We start from the raw sequence: 26,500 nt of genomic DNA, 5'->3' as shown, positions 1-26,500 counted from the left end.
AAATAATCAGACAGCATAGTTTGTTATCTCGTTATTTCAAATGTATATCAGGAATACGTGGTCTATGTTAGACTGCAGGACAAGCAAACAATCAAACAAGCAAACTAACAAACAAACAATACTATGTACAAACTTCATGGGACAAACTCTCTGTGCTCACTGGTCCCTGTGGGATTCGAACCGAGGTTCACAAGGTCATTACTATCATGAACAAGTTTTCTCTGAAACCTTCCTGTAAACAATTGCAAATATTTCGAGGAGGAAAAAGTGAGATTGGTTTACTGGCATGTGACAAACAGGGAAACCCAAGCTGGTATTGCATTCAATTTCAGTTAAAAATTTATGTCCACTTGTTACCTTCGATGAATTTATCTTTCCCTGCATGACTGAACACACACTATTAGTGACAGCTATCGTTACAAGTAAACTTGGTTACTTGATATGCATGAATGTCCTGAAGGGATGCAATATTGATCTATAATAGACCTACAAGAACCAAATCTGTTGATCAAAATATTTGTCGTCCTGTTCAACTTCCACGAATGTTCGAGCATTACGTGCAAGCACTTTGAAATTAAGTTTTAAAATGAATCAACGATGGAAAAAAGGAAGGACAAAAATCGTTTTTGGTTTTTTTTGAAATGACCTAAATTAAAATTGAAGATGACTGAGCTTAAGGTTCTGTCCTGATCGCATGGTGTACTTTTGGAAATTATCAAACACCAGTATCCTCACTTGGTGTATCCCAACATTCATGTGTATGCATAAATTTCCTAGGACTTCCTCATCATATGGCGATCGTGCCTTTTCCACTTGTGCTCCCAAACTTTGGAACGCTCTACCTAACAACATCAGGTGCTGTAGTTCACTTCCATTGTTTAAAAACATGCTTAAGACTCATTTATTTAAATCCTCTTACACTTAGCTCATAACATGTCTTGACAGTAGATTATTCATTGTATAATTTTGTATTGTGTTCTACGTTTCTTTTTGTTGTATGTATTGTTTTTTGTTCTGCGCCTCGGAATAGGGTCTTGTACACTAGATAGATGGCGCATTATAAATGCATTATTATTATTATTGTTATTAAATTAACAAACTTTTTGGCTCAATAGGTCACCGAAGTTGTAGGGAAATATTGAAATAAAAGACACACTTGTTGCATATAATTGAATGCTTTCAGATGCCCGAGAAAGGCTTTATTCCTCATTCTCTAAAACTACATTACTTTATAAAAAGTTGTCGTTTCAATGGTGTTAAATCAACAGCTCTTCAGTGCTCATTACCAAATCAGTTTGTTTAAAATTATTCAACTTCTTCTTCTTATCGGGTCGACAAACTAGTTATTGTGTTTCAGCCAGAACTGAACTCTGCAAGGTCCTCAGTTTTGCATTCAGTATAGGGGGCGTCTCAACTTAAGGAGCACTTACCAATTTAACCTTATTGAAATCTTAGGTCTAAGCAGACGATGCCTAAACATCCTGTTTTAACAAGTTAACATATATAACAACTTTTTGGGGTTTCCATATCGTATTTCCACCACGCAAAGTTTCAAATCCTACCAATTGGGTTTGATGGGTCTCCAAATATTAAACATTTTGACCGGAATATCATTCCGACCTCAACACTGTTAGTTTGTGTGCAGTCATGCTGATTGGGTTATTTTAACAGTCAAACATCCCCCCCCCCCCAAAAAAAAAAAGTACCGCCTTCAAAAAGTGTGTCATTATGGCAATAAGTTGTATTATTAGCGATTGTTGCGGCCACAATATTGGACGGCTGGTTCATTTCCAGTCATAACAACAGGCAGTGGCCATGGAAACATAACCATACATAAAGTCATCTTTACCAAAAGTGCCAGGTCATTTTGTTTAGGTATTAGTTCCGGTAATCATGCTTTACTGTGCTGTGATATCATGGTTGGTCCTAACACCCATGGCATTGAAGGTCATTTAACCACCAACTGATCCGGTCTGGTCATCTTTCCACACTTGAATGTCTCAGATTTTAGACGCAATTTTACACAAACGAGTTTTTAGAATAGTATGAAATCATAGCCTTAATGGAAAACCTCCATAATAGAAATATTTATTGGTGTATAGTAGGTTCGAAACAAGCAGTCAAGGTGAGGTGACTCTAACCATTGGCGTAAATAAATATGACTTTGGGGCACTGGTCTAAACCTATATTCTCACTTGGTGTAGGCCCTATAATAACATAATTATGCATAAAACGACATATCTGTGCGAAAAAAAAGAAAAAATGACTAAAAAAACATCCCTGTTGCACATCAATTGTGTGCTTTTAGATACCTTAAATGTATTAAAAGACTTCGGGTCTGACTACCTCTCATTAAAAAAAACAAAAAAACGACGTTACTTCAGAGGGAATCGTTTCTCACATCTGTGTCTTATACTATCAACATATCTCAATTGATCGTTACCCAGTAAGTTCTTATGCTAAAAATTATTCTGAGTAGTCAAATTCTTACACAAAATGAGGCTATGGGCGCACGTCCCACATCACTTGCAGTGGCTGCATAAATATTAAGAGAGGCGTATACTTTACGGGTTCATAATATGACACTACAGACCCCATTCTTAGAATGAGGAAGCCATCTTATATCTCATGGGAGAAATCCAAGAGATGAACTGAAAAATCCCAGATTGGGTGACAACCACGTAGGGTGTCAATTCGAAGATTTTCCACATAATCTTAAATCAGCTATAATTGATACGTAATCTAATATTTACCACCTTCCAATATTTCAAATCTTTCTCTTCCTGAGCGACAAAAGAATCTTAACAGGAATCTAAGAGAAGAACTGAAAAATCTCAGGTTTGGTGACAACCACATTCATATATTTTCCCAATAATCTTAAATCGGGTAGTTGATACTTCATCTCATTTTCACAACTTTCCAATACTTCAAAACTTCCTCTTCCCGAGAATTCTTAGAGATGTATTGAAAGATCCCAGATTGGATGACAACCATGTAGGGTGTCAGTTCATCTGTCTCAATAATCCAAAATCATGTCATTGCTACTGCGTTTAATATTCACCAATGCTTCAAAACTTCTTCTCCCTGCACGCCAACAATATGCAGTAAAAAAATACAGGAGTGTCTTCCAAACGCATTCGCAAGAAACAGAAACATTGTTATTCTGTCTTCTTATATCTCATGTGAGAAATAAAGGAGATGAACTAAAAAATCTAAGATTGAATGACAACCATGCACGTATATAGGGTGTCTTTTTATAGATTTTCCAAATAATCTTAAATTTGCTAATTGATACTTCGTCTGATATTCACCAATATTTCAAAACTTCCTCTCCCTGCAAGCCAACAATCTACAGTATAAAAATGCAGAAATGTCTTCAAAATGCATTCTTAAGAAATATTGTTAAGTAAAATATATGTGGGGTTTTTTTTTTTTTGAAAGCCTACATTCAGTCTTTGTATGGCAAACATATTTCACTATAATCTTAAATCGGCTAGTTCATACTGAACAAAAAACTATAGGCTAAAGTTCCAGATTCCAAAACTTCAAACTTACTCTTCATGCACGCCAAAATCTTAAGTAGAAATACAAAGGTACTCAAAACGAGTTCTCAATAAATATGTTAACAGTGATTTAAATTGTTTCTTGAAATCTTATAAAAGCCTACAACTCAGTCCGTGTATGGCAAACAAAACTCACTAAGACAACAGTAAGAGGCAAGTACTGTAAGGGGCCTGTGGGTTTGAAATGCTATACAGCTGTATACAAGTGCATTGCCACAATACCCAAACATTCCACTGTGACGATGGGATGGTAATAGCCCAAAGATTTCATCGCTGACAAGATGTTTATTTCCATAGGACCATTTTGGTCTCATTTGGGTGTTATTGTGACCAGGACCATGGGGATCAAGAAAAACTATCATCGTGTCACCCAAGGGCTTGGTAGTTGGGTGGTGTGTGTAGTTCTTTACTTGAGAACTTACAGAGGAAGAAAGTCTTGGGATTTATGTCTTGTCAAAAATTGCCAAAGCAGCTAAGTTCACAATGAAATATGCTTACTTGACTAAGGTTACCAGCCAAGATGTAACACGTACATAGTGTGACTGGTGTGCTGCTCATTTTTGCATGGCAGCAAAATGTTAAGCAATATGTTTTGCTAGAAACAGCTGTATGAAATTGGTCCCAGATTGATTGGAAGGGTTTCTTATAAGAAACTCCCGGGATTGTTAGAACGTTAGTTCGAATTAATGTCAACAATATCGTCAACCCATCAACCAGAAAATCCTCATCTAAGCAATTTAATTTATGTAAATTAAGTACCCAAATAATAGTGGCACCTCTGTGGGACAATAGCTGGCAAAATGTTAGTTTGGTGTTTTCATGTGTAAATTTCTACGGAAGTTAATATTCGTGTGTCACTTTGCAGCTTCGGTTTAGATTGAAAGAACAAATTAAATTGAACCAATTTAAATTGAATTAAATCACATGTAATAAAATATATAGGCGTTACCGGGTGCAAGACAGTAACTTAGAAGTATAAAGCGTTTAGAATTACAGACCTAAACAAAATGTATTGTTTTAAATAATATGGTAATCACTTTGAGAAAACCAGTTTGCCAATATCCTGCAAAGGGGGAGACCCCTTTGATGCAATACATATTTTGGGTTCTTATTGTAGGCTATATCTTTGGTTCTCATAAGACTTTATTGACAAACTTTCCCTTTCACTTTTGCTAATCAAAATTTCTCGGAGCATTTCCGCTTAGATAATTAAATTAAAGATTATGTCAAGAACGGTTACCGCTTTCACTTCAAAACACAAAAAGGAAAGTGAGCGGGAAAACTGTTTAAAATGAGGGGAAAGGTTCCATATTTCGAAGTGTCTATCTCACGTCTGTCGATTTGTTTTATTAAATATTGGAATTTCATTAACTTTTTATCATCAAGAGATTTCCGTTTGGATAATTGAATTAAAGATAATGGTAAAGAACTACTTTCACTTTAAAATGCAAAAAGGAAAATGAGGGGGAAATATTAAAACAATTTAGGGAAAAGGATTCCATATTTCGAAGTGTCCATCTTGCGTCTGTCAAACTGAACTATTAAAGACTCTTGACACTATTGGTAAATGATAAAGACCAGTCTTCTCACTTGGTTTATCTCAAACAACACACCTGTGAAAATTTGAGCTCAATTGGTCGTCGAAATTGCGAGATAACTATGAAAGAAAAAACACTCTTGACACACAAAGTTGTGTGCTTTCAGATGCTTGATTTCGAGACCTCATGTAATTCTGAGGTCTCAAAATCAAATTCGTCTACGTCACTTCAGAGGGAGCCGTTTCTCACAACGTTTTATACTATCAATCTCTCCCCATTACTCATTACCAAGTAAGGTTTTATGCCAATAATTATTTTGAGTAAATACCAATAGTGTCCACTGCCTTTAAAAGTATTTTGGAATTGCTTTATTTGTTTAGCCTCAAGAGGTTTCAAAATAATCAAGTAAACACATTTATGGAAACACTGAACAAAAACTTGTCTAATAGCCTTTCCAATAAAACAAAAATATAAATGTATCTTAATCAAAACTGGTTTTAAGGACCACCTTTAGTAATTACTCACAAAATTATTGACCATAAAAAACGTTATAAGAATACCCTTCGAAATGTAGTTATTTTATTTGTTCACCAAAAATTAAAACTTTCTCACGCATCTGAAAGCACACATTTCTATACAATGAGGTAGTTTTTCTTTCGTTATCTTCTTGCAACTTCGATGACCAATTGAGCCCAGATTTGCACAGCTTTGTTATTTTCAGCACATGCTTGGATGCATCAAGTGTGCATACAGGGTCAAAGGAAGCTATATCATGCCTTTGAGTAGATTGCACTTTAGTGTGAGCAAACACAACCTCTCCAATATTTTCACTGGACTTTACATTAAAAAATATATGTAATAAACAAACTTTTAGTGCATATTAATGCCTGATGAAACTGACTTTTCTTTATACAACTTTTCTGAGCTGTTCACACGGATGACAAAGAACTGCCACCACGAAATGAAAGAAAAACTACTAGCCTTGATTTATTGAAATTTGATAACCGCATTAGTGAACCAAATAAGGTAAAATGCTTGGTATAACTTTCACTCTCAATCTACCAAGAAACGGGAATTGCTGTAATCTGCCAGATCTGCTTCATTATGAGCAAGGCTTCTCTGTTTTCACCAACTATTGTTTAAGATGCATAAAATGTAGTCACAAAATTAAGTTAAGATACTATTTCGTATATTTTAGCTTCATATTCGTTGTTGTATTTGGTTGTATGAGTGTGCAAGGTAGTCTCAATTTGAATGCCTTATTTTGTTTTTTGATTGTATATTTCTGGTAATAAAACCAAGGATGCATCATGGGTGAACTTTATCACTGTAGCTCGCTAACTTGAGGAAACCTATAGTTTATATAAGCAAGGGTGCTTGCAATGTGAACCAGGGAAACTGGGTATAACCTGTATTCTTCCACGATAAGTGTTCTTCGTTATTTTATGCGCACTAGCAATCCTAGGACACGGGACCTACGGCTTAATGTCCCACCCGAAGGACAAAGCAATTATGATAGCGTACATTGTTCAGGAACACAAGCCCCAAGACCGGGACTCGAACCCACTCTGATCAGAAACACCAGAGCTTGAGTCCGGTGCTCTTTAACCACTCATGAAAAACCACCCATTAAAAATTAAACACCACTCTCTAGAAACATCGGTTGTTCTGTTGACAAAGTATTGACTGCTAGTTAGGACTCAAGGTGACTTATAGTGGCCATTTAGAATAGTCAATAAAAAAAAATTAAAATCTAAATTGTTTTGAACCAATTTGAAAGAAAAAACCCTCGTTGCACAACTATTTGTGATTTCAGATGCCCAAAAAGGGCTTCAGGCCTGAAAGTACCTCTCTCTCAAAAAAAAACTCCTTAGAGGGAGCTGTTTCTCACAATGTGTTATACTTTCAACACCTCTCCATTGCTCGTTACCTGTTATGCTGAATTAATTTGAGTAATTGCCAATAGTGCCTGGTGCATTTAAAGGAGGTGCGACCTTTTCCTTTAAGTTCCGTCCATCATTCACTCTTCAAATGGTAAATCAACTGTTAACGATCATGACGTCATATCTTTATTTTGTTTCACTCACGCGCACCACGTGCGAGTCGAGTCTAGTGATCATACCGATTTATAGAACTTTACCATGGATGAACTGAACATCCTGGGTCATTAATGACCAAAGTATAAAGAAATCGAAGGATTCTGATTGGAGTCCGGTATGGGGGACTATATTAAGTGATGATGTCATCATGATGCGCACATGTCCTAATACCACCCAGTGTATACTATAGAGCGTAGAGCATACACGCCGAAGCAAGCGGTGACTTGTGGTGCAGTGACTGTGTATTGGGGAAATCCCACAAGGCAAGCCGTCGTGTGTGTGTACAAACCGTGTACATTGTACATCACACGCCTACACAGCACGTGGTATATAAGCTAGAAAATCGACCATGATGTCACTTTTCAACAAGACACCTACCGGTTGCCAGCTATTGCGGACTAAAAAAAAAGTCTTTATAAACATTACGCGACTAACAAGTGGGTCGTATGCTTTCTGACAAGTTAAGTGGGCCTAGCTGGAGTTTTAATACAATTCGTCAAGGTATAGCGGTACAGTTCGACTTTGCAACATCGCCACGCCAGAGTGACAAGACTTAACACGCGTGAGCCCATCGGCTTATGATTTTATAGTTTGCCTTTCGTGTTTTTTTGTTTAGAGTAAAGCAAACATTTGTGTCGGCGATACTTATATTGACCGAAACTGCGGGTTCTTTCCTGCCGATCGATTGTAGACAGAAGGGACATTTTTGTTCCGGAGTGAGAGAGAGGGAGATAGACTGGAGATGGCCTCTTTTGACAGCTCGAGGAAACAATGGTGGTTGAGTTTCTTCATTATCAGTTCTTGTATCTACATGAGTGTTGGTTTCACAATTGAGGGATGGCCTTCGCTAATCGGTGAGTCTATACAAATGAATGTTGTTTTTTATGTGTGGTATCATAAAGATAATTTTTTCTTTCAGCTCTCGAAAAAAAAAAGTTTCTAAAAATGTTGACGTTTACTTTAGCTCATAAATGCATTTACAATGTGCTAACAAACTTTGTGTATTTGTCGATATTGACTTATTTTTTATTTAATGCCCTTTGGTTGTTTGCTGTGCAGCTAGCTGCGGTGACATTTGTCTGCTTGTATGAAACAACTTGTTTGCGGGAATGTGGCAGGGTTTCAACTTTGGGCTTGGAGTGTCCTTGTACAGCCATGGAAACTGCCTAATTTAATAATCAATCGAAATGATACTTTTGAAGTATTCCTTAAGTTATGAAAATCAATCACTGTTTCCCTTGAAGAGATTTCGTGTTTTGAGTAAACGGGTACAATTGATTGGAGGAAATGGGTGAGGAAGAACCTGTCATTAATTAGTTATGTGCAATTCCATATTTTTCTTTCTCTCTATTTCAGTAAATGATACTATAAAAAAAAATTGAAGTAAAAAGATAGCATTTTTCGCACTTGAAACTGGGATTCAAATTGCTCCATGATTTAACCATAGAGCACTCTGTGATTAAACAAACTTGGCGTAATGGTGGGTGAACGAGGATATCGTATGGTGGGGTTGTTTGGTTGGATATGTCCGTGGGTCGTTGCGGCGCTTTGGTCGGCGGTAACATACCACATCGCCCGGAAGGAAGCCTACGTTTCCTCAGTGAATGTGCTATGATGAAGCTCCCTATTGCAGCTTTTTAGGATTAGGGTTGCGTGTTGTTATTTACCATGAATGTGATTGATACCGATCTTTAATACTTTTGTTCTGGATATCATGAACTTTCTACTATTTTGAGTTCATATGAACCATTCAAGCGCAAGGTATAAAGCAGTTGGGCTTTTCAATTCCCCGTTATCTGCAACTCGAAATCACAAAATCAATATTATTCCGCTTTTTATAACTGAACGCAAACATCGCTGCATGCTCTTAACATGTTCACTCAGTCATACATGCATCGATTTGAAGAGAAAAAGGCAGTTCCCTTACACGACTAGACGACAATAAAACACAAAGGATTAGACTGGTGGACGGACTACCGCTGGTGTAGAAGTACAAAGTTTTGCACGTAATCCTTTTGGGTGATCAATTCAATGATATATGAGTACAATTCCCCGGGTATGAATATTAAAATGCATTCATCGCAACTGTTTGGGAACTTTTTCACAATTTTGTTCAACTATAGTAATGGAGTCATTGATATGCATCACTCCCTATAACCCCTGCATTAAAAGATACTGAACACATTGGTTTATGCATAGAGCGAACCTTGCTATATGGTTTATGTACGAGGTTGACACGGCGTACCACCATTAGTGACACCAGTGTGACACAGCATATGAAACGATGGGTGACTTTTAGAGAACAAAAATGGTGTTTTGGTCCCGTTGTCAACTTGAAGCAAAGTTCATGGGCCTACGATGGCTATGTGTGTGGGATCATGAGAGAGATTCGAACCGTAACTACCTGGACTAATTGCTCACAACAACATGCACGTATAACCACCTCAGGAACTTGCCGGATCCCATTTTCACAAATAACACACATACCAATCAATAACTTTAATAATCAAAATGAATCGATGAGTCTTATAGTCACAATGAATAAAGTCATTAGTTTGAATGGAGCGAGAGTCGGGTCAACTTATCGAATGTCTTCGTGCGTCGGTTACAGACAGCAATCATGTTAGTTGAGAGTGGACGGCCTTCAGAGAACATTGGAATGGGTTTTACAACAGTGTTCTAGTACCATAGTAGCTAAAAGGAACTCATTAACAACTTGCTATGGAACAACATTCGCTCAACTTGTTGGTGTCACTCATCGGTATCAACTAGTTAGCAGAACTTTTTAAGAAGCGCCCATTAACACTGTGCCTGACAAGACAAGAGTAATATGCGGGCATTACCAGTCATTATAATTTCCGGAGTTTATTGGATTGGTAAGTCAAGCTTACTGGCGTTCATTTACAGTCAAATCGCTGATATCTTGGCAAAACGGCATTGCTGGTGGTTTGTGAGGACCTCGTTAGACCAGCTTAGACCATACAAAACTAAACTGCTCCTAAGCCATATATCGCTATATCAAACAGTACATTCGTTTCATGATCTTTTATAACGACCATCGCGACCAAAATTATAACAAAACGTAGCAAATCGTTGGCGGAATTATGTTGTGACAATCATTAATAACCATTGCAAATGCCTAATCTAGGGTTTAAATCGTTTAAATGCATTAACACACTTAACAGCGTGGGAATGACGGAATTATGTTGCGCAATACCAATTACTATAAGTGTGCAAAGGGTATCTTGGGGCACAATTTGAAGTAATAGCATATACCTGGATGGAGAGCATGGGTGACTTAAACAACTGTAACTTTGTAAAAGTCCAGTTTAACTGCTTAGCTGTAAAAGGGGGCAGGGGCAGAACGCAATTCATTTATCCTTGCGTCTTTAGGGATGTTTAGTAATTTTTAACGGTTCTCTTGAGAGGTGTGTGTGCTGTACAACTTTATCAGGGGGGGGGGGCCCTATGCAAGTGAGCGATTACTAACTCAAACCACTGGGTGGGCATCAATCCACTTATATTTAATATAAAATGACATTATTTCATGTGATTCACGGGCTCTTTAAGGCAGTGGACACTGTTGGTAAATGTCAAAGACTAGCTTTCACAGTTGGTGTATCTCAACATACACATAGAATAACAAACCTTGTCTCACGAAGTTGTGTGCGTTTAGATGGTTGATTTCGAGACCTCAAATTCTAAACTTGAGGTCTCGAAATCATATTCGTAGAAAATTACTTCTTTCTCGAAAACTATGTCACTTCAGAGGGAGCCGTTTCTAACAATGCTTTATACCATCAACCTCTCCCCATTAATCGTAATCAAGAAAGGTTTTATGATAATAATTATTTTAAGTATTTACCAATAGTGTCCACTGCCTTTAAGATCTCCCCATGAGGATATTGGGGCAGGGAAACCTAATTTCTGCTAATTTGTAAACCGTGACAAGTTTGAACTTACCAAAAAGTATAACATCGCTTATTTATCACTTGAATCACTCGCCCTCTCTAAAGTAAATTTGCAGGATATGGTGTTTTTAACATGGAATTACACTCACTTTAATCCATTTTATTTGAAGATATATTGATTAATAAGAGCCAGTTAAGTTTTAATGGCGAGTCGCCAGACACCTTTACAAGTCGAGAATTTATCATAAGAAGGTATTACAGGTAAAAGGGTATTGAGCAAAGTACCAGGTCATGTACAAACTGCAAACTAAGTTTTGTTGGGTATTATTTTCGAGAAGTTTGGAAGGTATTTCAAGATGGAAGGAAACATCCTGCCAATATGAAACATTTTCCGGCTGACGTAATTGGTAATGACTAAACAATTCATACCGAAAATTTGCGTATTTAAGAAAGCAAAGCACTACAGCTGTTTAAAATGTTAACCATACATGTTGAGAAACACTTCCCTTCTACGGAGTGTGGTTTTAGAGAGAGGGATTCAAAAACCTTTCAATCTGAGAAACAGTTCTGCATGAGACGTTTCTCGTATTATTGAGTATTTCAACCATGGATTATTATCATCCCTATCAGATTTGATCCAGTGGTTCAGCAGTTTTTAGTCTGTAGGACTTGCATTTACAAGTTGTTGGTTCTAACCACTGATTTCACAATGGCTAGCAAACATTATTTATTATAATTAGTAACTGATTTACAATTGTCTTGATTTGTGCAACTCATAACCATAGATGTAAAACCAATGTTTGTATGAGAGAGATTGGATGCTGTTAGCTTGGCGTTTATATCCCTATGTGTGAGTCTGTCGAGTTCCCTTGACGGGAAGATCATCTCTGCAAGTCATAAGCTTGGATTATAATCAGATTAAAGGCATGTTACGTTATCCCTTGCTCAAAATGGCGGATTAAACCACCAATCGCTTTTTGATGTAAAGCTTGTCCAGTTGTGAAAAATTAACCAAGTTGTCGCTCCCTGGGGGTGATCTTTGATATACCAGACGGTGTGGAATTCCAGTTTCACTTTTATTTCTGAATTATAAACTTTGTTACATCTTGCTGGCGAACATTTCAAAGGTCGTTGATCTCCACTGAATCAGACTTTCTGCAGTACGCCCATCATTTAGTGTACTTGAAACAGTTAGTAATGGTATACACGTCGCATTACCCTTGCTTGACTTGGGTTTCTGGATTTGCACTGATATTTAAGGAAGGATTTGAGTACGGATTACTGGTGTTGGTTTTCTTAATTGTAAAGAGTAATCCTTTAATAGTGTTAGCCGACTTTATACCGACGGCCGATGGTTCTTATTTAACGGACTGCAAAATCACTTGTTTCCATTTATCCCATCACTTGACTAGTGTCTCTCTTGTTTTTCCTGTATGGTCGCAAACAAATCTGAACAATACTAGGTCAGTTGATAGCCAATTCGATTCGTCTGGGAATTCTCGTTAATTCTTGGATTTCATCCAGGCAAATAGAACATGGTACGCCATTAATACCGTTAATTGTCTGGGAACCAACTATTATTGAAACGCTCTCATTGGGGAGGACTTTTACCAACAGAAACACATCCAATCACCATTTCAGGCCTGTGTGCTTCGTTTTTGAAAGGGCAAGGGCACCAAGGCATTTTCTCTTTGGTAAAGGGCACCTCATGAGGAAATTTGAAATTTCTACTGGAGCATATGCAAGGGCACCAATACAATGAAGGCAATCGCCTCCGTTGCCTCCGTGAGGTGTAGGCCTGTTATTTTAACATTTACACACAAGGACACGTTATCATCACTCTGTTTCTCAGGAATATAAATTGACGAAGGAATGATACAAGAAATAATGTGTACTTATTTTAGGAACTGAGGCCACCCATTTTTAGAACACAGTGAATCCCACAAACAGATCACGTATTCATCCAACTGTGGCTAATATTTAATAATAGCGACAAACCACATATACCACGTAACGCGGAAGTCACTCTTCGGTGGTTGGTTTTGCAACCGGCTACATACAACTTGTCGACTTGTGACTTACTCCGCCAATAAGGTTCCATATTAAGTGCCACGTGGTTTGCCTTTTGACCAATCAGTGTCCTTTTATAATCAGGCCGTTATATAACATCAGTCCCTTTAACATCGGATATGCGATTTAAATTTAAATTAGTAATTAATAAGTAATAACACCACTTGTACTATTAAATATTAGTAGCAGTAACAGCATTAATGTATTTAATAATAAAAAATAAAAATACAGCAAATTGATAGAGTTACCTCCACAAAATCATGCTACCTTGAAAATCCTTCACCGGAATAGACAATGAACTAGTATTAAAGTATTTAGTAAATAGTACTTTATAAGTAAATCAACATGTTATCGTCTCGTTCGTCAACAAAAAAAGATAAGATAAGTAAACAATATTATTTACCGAGTTTTTAAAGCAACTCATCCATACAGGACCATTTCATGTAACTTCTTATCTTCCATTTACTGGTATATGATTATAATAGAGCACAATGAAACAATTATATAATGGCATCCCCTGCTGTATGCAGATACAACTCAACTTTTCTGTTTGTTTCTTGATTATTTGGGAAAGCACATATTACTCGTATAATCTTTTCATGTTTATCCCGTCAGCAATCATACATGGCGCCAGCTACCTCTTAAAAAAGGTCTACATGCTGCGTTACAGCGACCAGTTTAGTGCGTAGTGAACAAGGCAGAGTTTCTCATTCTCACAGTCGATCGTCATTAATGCAAGATAACTGGGACTGGCAAAAAACTCTTTGTAGCGTTGTTATAAGAGGAAAGCACAACAACGAACTAAATTTTTAATAAGTGAGATACTTGCAACTTCACAATGTACGCTTTGTAAGCAGAAACTCTATTTAAAGTGTTCTTTATAACGAGTGTAGACTGAGCACCTCGTTATAACAAGATGCAGTATTGGTCAACCTCTACAATTACAATGTTGTAAGAGGTATTAAAAAGCAACGAAATACAAAAGCAGAAATGAGATTCGGGACGACAGACTGTACTCTTTATAAGCAGAACCTCTAAAAAAAGAACCTCTAAGTGTTCTTTCAAGGGTTGACTGTACATCGATGCAGCACAAAGTTGCCGATTTTAATATAGCTGTCATTGTTCTAAAATTAACAGTAGCTCTGTTCTCGTGCGGTAGAGGCTGAATCAATCAACTGCAACGGTGCAGTAACTCGTGACGTTATGCCACAGCTTTCATTTTTACATTCGGTTTCACACATCAAAGAATGAAAGTGTAAAATTGGGTCACAGGCTGTTCTGCTGGTCATGGGTCAAATGGAAAGGTGTTAGGCCAGGGACACGGTCAAGTCTAGCTGTTTATAAAAGGTGTACTGTGAAGTCTCTTTTCAAGTCACTTTAAGCCTTTTTTCATTTGTGCACGATTACTAAAATTACATAAACAGGTGTACTGTGCAGTGTCAGTTTCTCTTCAAGCTGCTTTCAATGATCTTCTCATGTGCACGGTGACTAATGCCAGTAAAGGGGTTAGACAAATCAACGAGTAAAAGCTTATCCTTGCTCTGCGCTTGCACGAAATAACCTATAACCAGCTGCATTGTCCCATCTCTTTCTGTTCGTTTCTTATTCTCATTTATTAAAAATTTTGGTTTTATTTTTAGTTAACCTCACAACCGAGGACCCCTTGGGCCTTGCAAGTCGAGGACCTGATACCCAGGGTTTGAGTCCAGGAATGATAAACAAAATGCACAAGCCTGTTAAATATTGTCAATCTAATGAATCTAGTCGAGTTTTAGAAAAGGAAAGCTTTTTCAAATAATCTAATGAATCTAGTCGAGTTTTAGAAAAGGAAAGCTTTTTCAAATATGAGTTCGGGCCAGTCTTTATTGAACCCCTGGTAGCTTTATTGTATACAGTAGTTGTTACATGTACTTTAGGTTGATTGTTCGCATCTGCAAACATTGCTGATGGCTTTCCTATGTCCACATTGTGCATGCTTTAGGAAGGGGGAAAATGTCAACCACGTTCTTATGCATGACTTATTTTTATGTTTCCAAGGACCACTGTCTAATTAGAAACAGGAACACTTCATTTGGTAGTCCATGATTTGTTTGTCTTACAAAACTCGCATACCATTCGTGCAATCACAGTTTGTTGTGTATTTTCCACTACTGTAACATCTTGATGTACTTGGACAACTGGCCCAAAGTGGTACCAGAGATCCCCACTTTCAACTCTTACACCAATTTAACGAATTAAACCAGCCTGAAGTATTCTAACATCTTTGCAATTCCACGGTGTACGAACCTTCCGACCCCTCACGCGCCGATGGGGAGGCCGTGCTGAGCGCCGTTTTCCTCGGGCATCGCGGTTTGTGCAACCTGCTTGCCTCCCTCCACGGGAATATTTGCAAATTGACTTTAGGCTTAACCCCGACGCATAACAATCAAAATTCCGGATGGCCCCTAGTAGTGTGTATATACGTTATATCAATCTCACATAAACTCGTTATAGCGTTGGAATTTTATAGAGTACTTGTTGGCAACTAATTTACATTGATCGAGGGAGCCGCAACTAGATAATCCCAGTGTACTGCTAAAAGCATATAAAACACAGACAAATTGTTCCTCAATTATCAGCATGCAACAACATAATTATGCATAAAGTCTCACACAAAGTGTATGGCTGGATGAGGGCAGGAATTGAATTTCATCTCTGAGAGGGCAGAGCCGTTTTCATTTTGCGAAGGGCACTTCCATTGGCAAATTTTGAATGGCTAGAGGAGCACCTGAGCAGGACAAACCGTATAAAAGGGCACATGGGGCACTAAGGAAAGACCAGGGGCAAGTGGGGCAATGGTCTCTGTGGCCTGCCTCCGTGTGTAATTCAAGGGCTGTGAGACATCCTGTATTCTTATTTGGGCTGTGAGGGTTACCCTGTATTCTTATTTGGGCTGTCAGTGGTATCCCGTATTCTTATAGGGGCTGTTAGGAGTATCCTGCATTCTTATTTTGGCTGTCAGGGGAATCCTGTATTCTTATTTGGGCTCTGAGGGTTCTGTATTATTGGCTCTGCTGGTTTTGGAATTGGGTGATGGAACGGGTATACCGGTCACTTTGATGGGTTCATCGGACCCTTCATGATTAGATCATAAAGGAATTTCCCTTCCTCAATGATAAGGCAGGAAGGCTTCCGCATTGTTAAAGACTGGATAGGGAAGCTTCTTATTAAGAACTCAAATCATGGAGCTTAATAAGAAGATGACAGATTGGAACTTCAAAACTGTCAATTAGTGCAGAAGCGACAGGACCAGGGTACTATACCTATGGATGCAGATGAATAACTTTAATATTGTTTTAATTATGTCTACGCCAGTAATTATGGATGTATTTTAGCATGCGCTGGGCCTCAACGGAAGAAGCTCCCTGTCTTACATTTGACCATGGAGGTAGGCGAAAGACCTGCAAGATGTCTAAGTTGTGTTAAAGGTATACAGGATTGACAGGGCTTTGTAAGGCATAGACATAAAAACAAAACTGTAAAAGAATTGGGCTAAACCCGTTGTGTGAGTCGGGAGATAGTGGTGAAAAACATGCACACTTTTTTTCAGCATGTGACACATTGTCCTTATACTCACTAGTAGTTATATCAACCGAAATCAGCTGTTGCATTTGGTTGGGTTTTCAGAAACAGTTATTTCAATGACTCCATTTCAGAGGGAAATGTCTTACAGAACAATTGTTCTAGTATGAACTTCATAGGCTAATCAGATAAGCTGGCAGACTGAAATTAAGCACCGATGTTATCCTTACTTATCCTGCATAATACCTTTAAGGAAGTAAAATGTATCTTGGCTTGTATTCAATGACTTAATCGTAGTCTGGGAATGTGTCTGTAATCCTTCAGCAAGGACGAAGAGCAGATGTTACATTACATCATAAATGGTATAAGATAAGATACCATAAGACTAAAGCAGTTTCCAATATTACTCTCTTCCGCTTCTCTAACATTAACAATCTTTAGAAAGTGTATGCCACGGTGCTACCACTTAAAGGGAGGGTAGTGGTAATTATTACATTATTAATTACCTATTACTAATTGGTAATTAATGAACATGAGCACTGGGTAGCTGTTGATGATATAGAACATTTTCAGGCATGAACCTTTTTTTTAGTCATCTGAAAGCACACGATTTTATGTAATAAGGGTGTTATAGTTCTTTCAATATTTTCTTGCAACTTCGATGAGTAATTGAGCCAAATTTCCACAGATTTGTCATTTTATGCATATGTTGGAGTACAAGTGAGGACACTGGTCATTGACCAATAAAAATACAAAAAGTATACCCTGCATTTAAAGATATTATCTTTACCTAAAATGGTGATTCAGAAACAACCATGCTGTCCGGTAGGTTGGGCCTGGAGTACCCTTTCAAAAACCACAAATATTAAAAAAAAAAAAACGGCATTCCGGTCATAACTTAATCCTGCTTTCACTCTTCTTGAAAGGGTTCTAAGATCTACTTTCATTCTAAATTGGTACACTTAAGGACGTACTTTAAAAAGGTTTCAGGATAATCTAAGAGGTATACTTGAAGACATAACGAGTGACTATAGTAGGTACGGTACCAAGGCGTTATCTTATAGTTGACGAGTTCAAGTCGTCTGGCCGCGATAGTTTTATCGCATACACAGATTGTATGAAAAGAACTTAAGGGAATTTAAGAGACATGTAACAAGCATCCCATTACAGTCATGATAAACGCATACAAAAAGTACATTAACATTACCCGAATGTAAATCATGAAACATGAATGATAAATTCCCAGCTCGTGTTTCAATGTTTGCTTATTTAGAAAGGCAACGTTTAATGTTCACAGTCTTGTGTGAGCTAGTGAAGCTTCGTGTGTGAAGGCATTCAAGTTGTGCGAATGTTCAGGGTAGACAGGGAACACAGAGTGGTGACGATTTCGGAGGACGAAGATTTGATTATGATCATGATCATCAAGAAATTAATAAGATGGATGAATGACACTTATCTCTACACTACTGTAATACAATTAACTAATTTTGGGTTGAATAAACTTAGAAAAATTGACAAGATGGGACCTGAACCAGAGACCTCCGGAATAACATACCGGCGCTCTACCAACTGAGCTATCCAGCTCTAATGTTGGCGGTCTCTCTATCTTTGGTCGGGTGCCAGCTTCAAGTAAGTCAAAGAAAAAAGTAATGCATCACATACGGAGGAAGTGAGCCCAGACCACTCAGTGAGTTTTCGAAACACCTGCGAGATATTGTATAGACCTTTTTATCCCCAGTAAAAACCATATAAAACCTTTGTCAACGAGCCAAACTGTCTCAGGAATTGACTTTACAAATATACAAAGTACGAAAAACCTGTTTGTGTTTGCGGTGACAGAAGTGATTGATTTCTAACTCAATTCATGATTTAGATTTTCGAGTATATAGTTGAACACAACAAAATTCAAGTTGAAGAACACGAAACATATAGAAATAATCTCAGCGAATGTTACGATTGCTTGGTTTGCAGAGAGGGTATAGCTTGCCTTTTTTTCCATTTTAGGGAATGCCTATCTGTATGATTTGGTGTTAGTGACATGTCTGTGGTCTAGTTTGGCGACCATAATTTGCACTCTAAACTTGTCTTGTTCAACACCAGGGGCACAGGCAGTGTCAGAGATAAGGTGACGTTGAGGTTAGCTAAATCGTGTTTCTGAAAGGAGATATATTTTGTTTGCGCGGCATTATTGTTGCGACCACGTCTCTCCAGCTATAGCTTTCTTGGATACACTTTTGTTGTTAAATCCAACACGTATATCGGTTCCTTCAAAGTCTTTTTTTTTCTCTTCACAAATCCTAAACTCAAATATATCAAACATGTGCTTATCATTCCTGGGGTTGACACGGTGGAAAATCATATCTACAAATAAATCATTTGATAAGTTGATTTTGAAACTCCTGTTCAAATAAATACATGCAACGGCCGAATCAAGTCATGATTTACGTGCGGTAATCCATTTTTGCCCTTGGTTGCTAAACTTCACCACACTTTCTGAGTAATTTGTAGACATCTAACAGTCGTGGATTTATAAGGCAAGGTCACGCACTCTCAAACGGTGTAAACGATATGGCGGTACTGGGGGTTAGCAATAACCCAACAAACCATGTATGGGTTTTCAGTGTCAACCACTAAGTTCTGCAATCTCTTTGACAGTCCTGACTTGAGCTTTTTCACAAAAATCAACCAGTTGGAATTTTCCCTGAAAGGGTTTCAAGCGGGTTGTATTTATTTAACTATTTGTTCAACCCTGTGCGTTTCGTAGTTCGCCATGCCCTCGTCTGTCTGTCTTGTCGCCAGTGAATGCTTTTGTATGGCAAACTGTTATACACCCAAAATGCATGGTGGGATTTATCAACCGAATGCATTCTAGTTATAACACCTTGGAAAACAGTTTGTCTGGGTTTTGGAAATCCAAAAGAAATCTCAGACAATTCTCAAACTCCATTAATAGGATAGCTCACTACACCTTAGACTTTCATAGGCAATATGGGTTAAATATTGCTTATACTTATAAGTTATAGTAACGAATGAAATGGTGAAGTCCATAATTTTCGTCTCGAAGACACGAACATTATTTTGGCACATACAAAGTATTTTTAGTAGGCCTATTTTACGCGCAACTGAAGTAGTTTCCGTTTCGGGTGACGACAATTTTTTTTAACTTATTTACAAGTACTGGTATATACGCGACTCTCCTGAAAACATCGCTCTGTGGTTTTCACTTTTTTGTCAAAAACTTGACGAAAATGCTAAAACGTCTACTGGTAAATTACATTGCATACCTCTGCATTCACAGTGAGTAGGGATTCATGTCATGGCCATAAAACCTGATCTACAAAAGGTATCAAACCCTTTAATACAACGCCCTATAAATTAGTGTTGTTTACCATAGAGACATTGACTTGGATCGAGACAAGGTCATAGGTCGTCCACGACTCATATCCAGGTCAGCATTATAAAGCAATTGTTTTTAAAAGTGTGTGAACTTACTACCAGACGTAGTCTAACATAAATAAAGCATGCACATTTATTTGCCCTTGCTAGTTGAGCGTGCTTGACTTTCAACTAGGTCTAGCCTTGTCAGTTTGATATTGTGGCTGAGCGACACCAATTACATCAATATTGTTGTTGAGTGAGTCGTATTTTGGTCTGACTCCTCGTTCTAAAGAAAAGGAGGAGTAGGTATTATGGTTCGGTGGAAAGAGATCATCAGAATAGACTGTTTCAAAATAGACCTAATAAAAATTGGAATATTATTGATCTGAACTGAAATTTCAGATATCATTCATTATTTCCATTACACATTATCCCAAATATCGATACGATAACATGCAACATGATGATGTCTTTCCTACTTAACAAAGTTTCAAGTGTTTTAGTCTTGCATAACAATAGAATGTATCACTGCAGGTGAATATAAATTATGCATTTACTTACTATTTTTGTGGATCGTCGATTCCACGTTCACTGAGCATGACATGTTGAACCAATTCTACGGGGAAAATACAAAATACGAACTATGGATCAGTAAGATAATAGAAACAGTCCTGAATATCTTTTTTTAAATCAATTTTATTTGACTCTTCTGTGATTCATGTACACAAACACAGAGTATACTAGAAGAAGAATTCACTATCCTACAACAACATAGAGCAAGTTCGAGCAAGGAGCTGTAATTAAAGTTGACTATTGTCGACCATTGGTTGATTTTGCCTGGTACCTATGTTGTATTGAATGCATAGGTCACCATGGAACACTAGTGGTCCACAAATGGACGCTGCTCGAACTTGCCCTTTTAGATAGTACTTTAGTAATAGGAGTAGAAATAGTAGTTGTAGTACAGAAACTGTACTATAAAATGTGAATGCAGTCACGCTACCAATGAGTGTATTACAGGTGGTTAAGTTATCTACAGTACGTTCATCACGCAAGTTTCACATTATTCGAATTAGCTCTAGACCAAGCATGACGTCAAATTAATTCCCCAAACTTAAAAGAAAAAACAGAACAGGTGGATTTGGGGCTAAATTAATTTTAAAAATTCATTAACAAGCTCATAATTAAGTTATGATTGGATAATTTTACCAGGTTGACATGACAAGCAAAGGCCGTGATATCTCGGAACATCTGCTGATATAATGCTTGAATAGTTTCCACAGGAAATAATATGTCAGAGGGGTTATTGTATAAGTATAGTTTTACCAATCTCTTGGCAGTTATATTTTTGTCTTATTATACTCATCTTGATTTATCACTCAGATAATTGTATGCAACAGTGATGAAGTTTAGGATATGCTAACTGACTATAAATTATATATAGTTATGTTTTAATATAATTATTAGGGATTCATCTTCGAATAGGGCGGTATGGACATTGTCGTCAAGAAGGTGAACGAAGAATTTTAAATTCTTTAAAGTTTAGGTATTCCAGGCAAGGTAAAACACGCTTTACTTTGTCTTTGTTCTACTCCCATCATTACTAGTCTCCGAAAGTATGCAAACCGCAAACGGTCAAAATATCAGGTATCGGTCGCTAACTGGACAGACAGCTGAATATTTGACCGACCATGGGGGCCATGATGCACAAATATTGCCCTGGGTACATCATACCATAATCCTCAACCATTACACAGCAGGACACCAATTCTGTTTCTGAATGAAGCTAGACGGAGTAAAAATCCCTAGTGGATTGAGCCGTAAACATTGGTAGTTTATAGTGCGGGTCAACAGAAGGGCACTGGCTTTATGCTCAGCGATACTGTACTAGTAGCACTGGTAGGCGTACTGTCTTGAATCAAGATAAGGTACCGCTGGTAATGCCACCTATTCAAAATGGCAGTTGTATATACTACTGGTTTGTTAATCTTAGTTAACTTATAACGAAAACTGACTTTCTTGTTTTATGATCAACGTTACTGCTGTAGCCATGTTAGGCATACTGTCTTTGAATCCCGATAAGGTACCGCCTGGTTATGCGACCCAAAAAAATGGCAGTTGTAGTGGTATATGCCAATCCTAGTCGACTAAGATAGAAAGTGACTCACTGGCATAATGCACAGCGATACTGCGGTAGCACTAGTATAAGCATACTGTCTTTGAGCCAGTATAGGGTACAGCAATATGCTGCCGAAAAATGGCATTTGTACTGGTATGTTCATCATAGTCGGCTTATAAAAGAAAGTTGACTCTTGTATAATCAATTCAATGTTCAGTTCATTCATCGACCTATAACAGAGTTTTGTTTGATATTTGTTCGATTTGAAAAGGAAAAGTCAAAACTGTGAACAAAAAGCCAAACTTTCTTCCGGTTTCTTTTTGTTGAAATATGTTATCCAAGGACGAAAAGAAAATGTGAGAGCTAGTTGTGAGTTTCACAGTATTGTAAGCACGTGTGGGAATGAAAGATTTCACAAAACATGTATGTTGAAATGTCATCCATTGTTATAAGTATGATACCAGGATGCTTCGATCCGTGGCGGATTGATAACAAGACAGTCTTATTATAATTATACGAACTTCAATGAACAAATAAAAAAGTGCAATGCAAACACTGTTATTAAAGGGATTGTATACGGTTGGTTTTTGAAACCAACTGATTGTTTCAACCCTCCATAGTTGCATGGAAATAATAAAACTAACTTTTTTTTTGAAAATTCCTTTTGGAATACACAAGATGAAAAACTGAACTGTCAGTAACACTTCTCGGATTCAAATTTTGGTGTACGAAAGTGAAATTCCTTCCCATAACCGCAGTTCTTCGAAGTGAAAAGTTTATTTAGAATTTAGTTGCAATATTATCCTCCAAAGCTGCTGTGCTTATAACCATTCAAGTGCGTTTGTATTGCTATTAAGTTTCAGAGTCATCGCCATACGTCTACAAACCCTTTAAGTTAACTTCTAAATCATAGAAGAGACTTATTATAGACTTGGTAAGCATGCTGGGGCTAGCTGTACATACAAAAGTTGGACCTCATGAACTCGTTATAGTGATCCCTACAGACTTTATCTGGAATATATCATAGAATCTCCGTGTGAAACAATAATGCGCCTTAGATAATGTAAACTAAGTCTTGATTTATGTATCCCTTGCGGCTTGTAAAACAATCGTATCACACACCGCGGTTTCGGAAGTCAAGTTGTCGAGATTGGAAGACTTACAGGGCTAAATTAAAATAGAGGGCGCACTTGAGATAATGTTGTGATTCATCAACTGTTGAGCTGGGTGATCGAGGACTCTAGAGTATTAGTTTTTTTACATTGTCTTCGTCCACATCTAGGGTTGGATTTTAAAAAGTGTTAACGCTATAGTCTTCACTTGAGTTAGGACGGGTTACTCGTTTTAACTTAAGACTATCCTTAAGTTGTCATTTAACTCATTAAGAGTCCTATGACTAAAGTTACATCTTTGAAAAATCGACCCAACGACATTGCAATTCATGTGTTAGTACTTTTCAGTTTAGTATACTCTTTTTAGTACTTTTATTAATAGTAACACCCAAAGATGCATACTGACTAATACTATAGTTATAGGCATAATTTGTCTTTCCTCCAATACACCGTGATTGAAGGCCACAGATAGTGTCATGTAGAACAACTAGAAATTTTCTTTGACTCTTCTGATATCATTATAACTATCAACTTAAACGAGTGTTTCAATTCACTTCTATACCTGTAAGGGAATTATAAGGGAAAATTACACTGCTTTAGCGCCCTCTTTCGGCACGATCGGATCTATAGGGGGACAGTGACCGTTTGGCTAATTGTTTTTTTCCTAAACTTTAGTAATAACTGCAGTTGCCTTTACTCAACAAAACATTTTAACTAAAACAGGGATTGAAACGTTTCTCAATGACCACCTGTGTATTGATATATCGTGGTAATCGATTATTGCTAGAGTTTGATTTGATTTTCCACAGTGTTGACTTATAACAGGTGCTGTTGAAAGGCAATTATTGGTAATTACTCAAAATAATAATTGTTAGCATAAAAACTTACTTCGTAACGAGCAATGGAGAGTGTGTTTGCTTGAGGTCTTTTTGATTTAGAGTACTTATTGCCAACTGTTACAACTTTTTGTAGAACTAGCGCAAAACAAATATTATGATATAATGTCAGCCCTGCATGCTACGTTTTTAAATGGGGCAAGAGCACCAAGGCATTTTCTCCTTGGTAATAGGTACCCTAATATGAGGAAATTGTACTGGAGCATTTCAAGGGCACGACGGCAATGACCAGTGGGTATGGAGGCAATTTCCTTCGTTGCCCCCGTGCATGCCTGTATTGTTACATTTTTCATGATCAAACTAAACGAGTGGTTTTTGACCTCTTGGTGTTGGTGTGACAGGACGGCTGAGGTTGGTTGAAGGTGATTCCAAACTCGACGGTGTGGTCCAAGCGCTCATCAACGATGAATGGCGAATGGTGTGTGGTCAGAACTGGAACTTAACCTCTGGCCACGAGGTATGCAAACAACTTGGGTATATCGGTGGGGCAGTGAGTGTACGCTCTATCCCGACACCGACCAGGCAGCTTGCATCACCGACTGAAGACACAGCACCCGTGCTTATTGAGATTGTACCGTGCAATACGGGGGACCCTAGTGTCGATGTGGCGGACTGTGAGGATAACGGCTCGTCGGGAGATGACTGGTGCAGTCTCTTCGAGGTTGCTTGGGTCAAGTGCTCTAAACCTGTTCCACTCTTTAAAGAAGATGACGATGAACCGATGTTACCTGAAGGTGACTCTCTCTACACATTGCAAGCTGACTAATCCCGCATGCTGCAATCGTAGATGCTCCACTGTTTTATTTTGCTACTAAAGCCATGTTGTTAGTTTCAGTAATTATCTTTGACAAAATAACAAAAAAATAAATCACGCAAATTAACTTATGTTTACTACAACTGAAAACTGCTGAATGGGAGTATAACAAAAGAAAGCAAATGCAATGATGCGCCGCAAAACATGGTTTATAATTAGCAAAGGTTGTAGCTAGAAAGGTGATCATATCGTGAACTTGTAGCTAGCTTACCAATAACTGAAATAAAGTAGTTTATAGATTTAATGCTTTTTTGCTTACTATTTTTATTTTGCCAGTACCTATCACTATAAATACAGCTGGTGCATGCATAATGGGTTTTAGAATTTAGAGTGTGCTTTTAGAATATGACCCAACCCAATACAATCCTATGCTACTTTTGTACTGACATGCACACCCGTCAGTTTAATCGGTGATGGGCGTGGTCGAGGGGTGAGCTCTTTCCAAAGAGCAACAAATACACTGAGCTCAGTTTCATATTGATGTTTAAGCACAACCTATAGCTAAGCAAATTGCTTAGCAAGCTATATTTTTAGCTAAGCAAATTGCTTAGCAAGCTATATTTCTGCTTCTGTCGTGATAAAGTGACAGCTGCATTGTGATACAATGTATTCAACTTGATGTTTCCTTTGAGTCAAAATGGAGTCAGTCATTCTGGGAAGTTATTCATAAGTGATACTTTAAAGGGAAAAGGGTACCTGGATGTTATTAATTCAGACATTCCATAATCCTACAAAATGATGTACCCCCAGTGTACGGGTTTTACAACAAGCTCTAAGGTACAAGCTTTTATGAATTGTCATTGATTTGCTGCATGTAAAGCCTTTATTATTTTTTAATAATAGGTAATTTGGTGAGATACTTCTTATCAATACAACCTACAGTAAAAGTTAGAACTTGCAAAACTTGCTGAGTTTTCTTTGCAGTATTTAATAAAGCACGTTTTAATGCAAATGCACCATGTACTATACAACACTGTTGCATGCGTTTAAAAAAATGCAAATCGTTGACGTAGTAGCTTCATTATGCAAATGATTGACGTCATTTGGAAACACATGCAAAACGCCTAATTATACTATCAGAGTTGGTTGGCCAATGATTGGTTACCACTAACTCGCAACGTGGCAGCGTACATTGTCGGGACAGAAGTATACACTAATAAGTTGGTGAAGAGACTTGTGCGGTCATTATGAAATCAGACTATGACCGGATAGGGGAATGGGGGGATGCTATGGGGTTTGCTCGCATAGGGACTCATCGGAAGGGACCGCCTTGAATTCAAGACCTTTTTAGGGGATCGTTCGTGTGACTAATCACCTTTGCGTACACGTCAGTTTTATTCTCGTTGCACTTTCCCCTACACTGGGCTATCTTTAGCAAGCGCTGTCGTGCATCAGCGAAGGTGTTTACAGAGCTCCCCCTACTCTAGCGTGTTGTACAA

At 37.8% G+C, this 26,500-nt stretch overlaps 2 protein-coding genes across 4 annotated transcripts in view; one reads left to right on the top strand and one right to left on the bottom strand.

Annotated features, from left to right (window-relative positions):
* Positions 1 to 20,738, bottom strand: part of LOC139952392 (uncharacterized) — a 160,063-nt gene extending 139,325 nt beyond the window's left edge. Inside the window, exon 1 of the mRNA XM_071951526.1 lies at positions 20,682 to 20,738. The gene's annotated coding sequence lies outside the window, so the exon portion shown is untranslated. The remainder of the gene's footprint in view (positions 1 to 20,681) is intronic.
* LOC139952370 (uncharacterized) overlaps positions 7,485 to 26,500 on the top strand; it is a 31,216-nt gene continuing 12,200 nt past the window's right edge. Inside the window, exons 1-2 of one of the 3 annotated variants that reach the window (XM_071951486.1) lie at positions 7,485 to 8,054; positions 24,589 to 24,981. In XM_071951486.1, coding sequence (XP_071807587.1) covers positions 7,943 to 8,054; positions 24,589 to 24,981 — 505 coding nt within the window. In that variant the 5' untranslated portion in view covers positions 7,485 to 7,942. Of the gene's footprint in view, positions 8,055 to 9,487; positions 10,077 to 24,588; positions 24,982 to 26,500 lie in introns of those variants that run through there. The other 2 variants (XM_071951493.1, XM_071951500.1) reach the window with 2 other exon arrangements.

The sequence above is a fragment of the Asterias amurensis genome, chromosome 2 (assembly GCF_032118995.1).
Source record: "Asterias amurensis chromosome 2, ASM3211899v1".
Classification (NCBI taxonomy): Eukaryota; Metazoa; Echinodermata; class Asteroidea; order Forcipulatida; family Asteriidae; genus Asterias; species Asterias amurensis.
This window is presented reverse-complemented; position numbering and strand designations above follow the sequence as displayed.